Source organism: Poromitra crassiceps, assembly GCF_964638095.1.
Source record: "Poromitra crassiceps genome assembly, chromosome: 22".
Lineage (NCBI taxonomy): Eukaryota > Metazoa > Chordata > Actinopteri > Beryciformes > Melamphaidae > Poromitra > Poromitra crassiceps.
The window spans coordinates 16,346,634-16,350,048 of NC_139647.1; the positions used below are offsets into that span (position 1 = coordinate 16,346,634).

The 3,415-nt window shown below is 42.8% G+C and overlaps 1 protein-coding gene across 3 annotated transcripts in view; it reads left to right on the forward strand.

The window, feature by feature from the left end:
- The first annotated feature begins 1,439 nt into the window (after positions 1-1,439).
- cfap36 (cilia and flagella associated protein 36) overlaps positions 1,440-3,415 on the forward strand; it is an 11,352-nt gene continuing 9,376 nt past the window's right edge. For all 3 annotated transcript variants that reach the window (XM_083658195.1, XM_083658197.1, XM_083658196.1), the window contains exons 1-3: positions 1,440-1,722; positions 2,513-2,577; positions 2,813-2,914. In XM_083658195.1, coding sequence (XP_083514321.1) covers positions 1,614-1,722; positions 2,513-2,577; positions 2,813-2,914 — 276 coding nt within the window. In that variant the 5' untranslated portion in view covers positions 1,440-1,613. The remainder of the gene's footprint in view (positions 1,723-2,512; positions 2,578-2,812; positions 2,915-3,415) is intronic.

Consider the following 3,415-nt stretch of genomic DNA (forward strand, 5'->3'; position numbering starts at 1 on the left):
TTTAAGCAGGATGCAGGGATAATGGGTTGAGCAAGTTGTCAGGATGTGGACTGACTTCTCAGGACGTGGGCTGACAGGTTTAAGCAGAATGCAGAGATAATGAGTTGAGCAAATTGTCAGGACGGGGCTGACTTGTCGGGACAAGGGCTGACTGATGTTTAAGCAGAATGCAGGGATAATGGGTTGTGCAAATTGTCAGGACGTGGGCTGACTGAGGTTAAGCAATGGCAAGGACACTTATGGGGTTATATTTGTTTATTTGTTTATTTGTTTATTAAAAGGATCCCCATTAGCTGGACGCCTTGGCGTCGAGCTAGTCTTCCTGGGGTCCATGACAGACAAACATAGAACATTAAAACATTCAAATCATTAGTAAAATCATATCAATACATTAGAAACATTAGAAACATACATTCGAAACATAGCCTACATTAGAAACATCAATACTTTCATAACATTAAAATTACATTAAAATCTAGCAGTCCTACGGTCATGTCAAAACATTCATAATCAAAACACTGGGAACAATTGCTACCACATATTTGGTTGGTCCTGCAGGTGTGATCGTAGGCTTCTCTTAAAGCAAGCCAGTCCACTGATTAAAGAAATGTTTCCTGGAAGATTATTCCACATCTTCACAGCCCTATAATTTAAAGCTCTTTTTAAGCTGTCAGGTTATATGCAAATTGCCCGGGCATGGGCACCAAACGGGGATTGGGAGAGAAGACCACCACCAACGAAATGCATTAATACTTCCTACCAATCATGGAAGGAGGCATCTTTGGGCTGATAATATAGCAGCTTGCTCTGGATGGATGTAGGACGCATGGCTGATGAGGACAGCATCCCAGTTGTTGAAGGGAGGACCCCCCCGGGAGGGGAGCCCCCCCCCTCTCTCTCTCTCTCTCTCTCTCTCACACACACACACACACACACACACACACACACACACACACACACACACACACACACACACACACACACACACACACACACACACACACACACACCATCTGAGTTTCTGATCGGTGAATCACGGACATATACATATTGTATTATATAATATTGTGTTATTGATCATATTACTGTTTTTAAACTGAAGGACACATAACTGAACATCACTTGTGACAAATAATTGCTTTCTATTCAAATATTTCAATCTGTACTTTACTTTGGCAAAATTGTTCTTGCGACTTTCATGCCAATAAATTGAATTGGAGATAAATTGAATTGGAGATTCAATTTATTGAACTGAATTGAGAGAGAGAGAGAGAGAGAGAGAGAGAGAGCGAGCAAGAGAGAGAGAGAGAGAGAGAAGCGGAGGACTGACGTAACGGTTACCCTAGCAACCGATCAGGCGTCACCGCTTTCGACAGCAAATTCATGAGTGTGCATTTCTGTTGTTGGGTCTCTTCATCATCTGCGAAGCAAGAGAGGAAACGTGCAGCGCTATGAACGAGTCTCGTCAGCACGATACATCAGATGTCTTTTTACTTTCACCTGAGATGCAGATCTTCATACATTAACGTTAGCAGCAGCGGTCTGAAGCACATCCTAGCCGTGTGGGTGTTGTTGTTGTTGCTAACGTTAAGGCAGCAGCAGCAGCAGCCAACATGGCTGATGAGGATGACAGCGAATGGGTCGTGGAGAGCATCGCTGGCTACCTGGGAAGTCCAGAGTGGATCATTCCTGTCACGGACTTCATGGAAAACAAATGCACGGGTAAACCTTTATCAGCCATGTCCATCCTTCCACATGCTGGATGAACAGCAAGAAGGAACGTGTCGTGTTTACAGTTAGCCTGCGGTGGCTAAGCTAAAGCTAACTTGTTTGGGGTTGTTTTTGTTTACGTTTAGCAGTGAGCTTTAGCTTGAATATTTGCTACACTAAACCACTAACCGTGATGCGCGCTGATGTTAAATGTCCTACAGCAAGGAAATGTAGCTAACGTTAATCACATTGAACGTTGCAGTACCAGAGTGTTATGGCCATGCAGCTAAAGTGACAGCAACCGTACCAAAGAAGGCATGCACAGTAGCCTACTGCAGATCAGCTTGTAAAAAAAGTCAAATGCTAGTAGTGGTTATCAACCTTCTTCATATTGGACCCTAAAGCTTAATTTAATCCAAATTAGAGCCACAGACACAGACACCCCTCCCCATTTGATCATATTTTGTCTCTCAGACTCAAATCTGAGAATATTTATTGTTGATATGATTTTGTCCAGAATTGATGTTATATGTAGGTAACAGTAGAGACAACAACAATGAAATTATGATCAAATATCATTCGTCTACATTCTCTAATTGTGTTAACTTACCAATTCAAACCTTTTCTGGGGACTCCTTGGCCCTCAAGGGTGATCCCCAGACTGCACGTTGAGAACCACTGGTCTAATCTAGGGTTGCTGTTCAACAATGTCTGTAGTAATTAACTATCTTTATCCTGATTCCTACAAATATACAGTATGCTGCCGAGTGTTTTATTCATAATAATGCATTTTTCTTTTCAGTTTTTGACGAAGAAGATGAAAACAAATTAACATACACAGAAATCCATCAGCAGTATAAGCAATTGGTGAGTACAGTTCTTGGTCCAGAAGTCTCAGTCATGCTTTGTTACAGTTAGCAGCATTTAAACATGTGTTTTTATGTTACCAGAAAGTATTTATAGCTTGACCAACTCCATCTTCTCTTTCACTTAACCTCTTCATTGCGTCCTATTTCCATACATTGTCTCCCTATGACTCCTCCATTTCCACTTGACTGACTCATCAAACACTGGGCTGATGTAAGCTGCTCTTCTCCTGCAGGTGGAGAAGCTGCTGGAGAATTACATGCAGGAGGTTGGCATCAACGAGCAACAGTTTCTGGAAGCCTGCACCTCTCCCTTTGCCAGCTCCAAATCTCTGCAGGTACGCTCTGTTCTATTGAGCAATCCTCCCTGTTGGTTTACCGCTGTCACCCTGCCAACTGACCTGAATGGAGAAGCCATGATCATCATGGGATTGGCTTACAAAAACCAGCTGCCCTGTTTTCTAGTTGTAGTGAATTGTTAACATTGCAGAGGGTTTGTTTTGGTTCCAAATTCAGTTGCTCTCTGCCTCACTCTGCAAGGGGGGTGTGTACTTTCCTGATAACAGTAGCAAGAAATACCTTGACTGAGTGCAATAAATATGTGGTATTTCCATTTGGACATTTCTGCTGCACAACTTGCTCTGACTGCACCTTCCACGAACAGATGGTGCTATTTGTATGATGTATTCTATTTGATTGCTAAATCACTTGTCACTGACAGAGTGGGCTTAGGTTAGGGGACCGTGCTGAGAAGAGAAGGAGAGGAGTCGAATCTCAGTTGTCAGACGACCAGCCAGCTATGGCTGCCTGGGCGATATGCACCAAAAAATCATATCTTG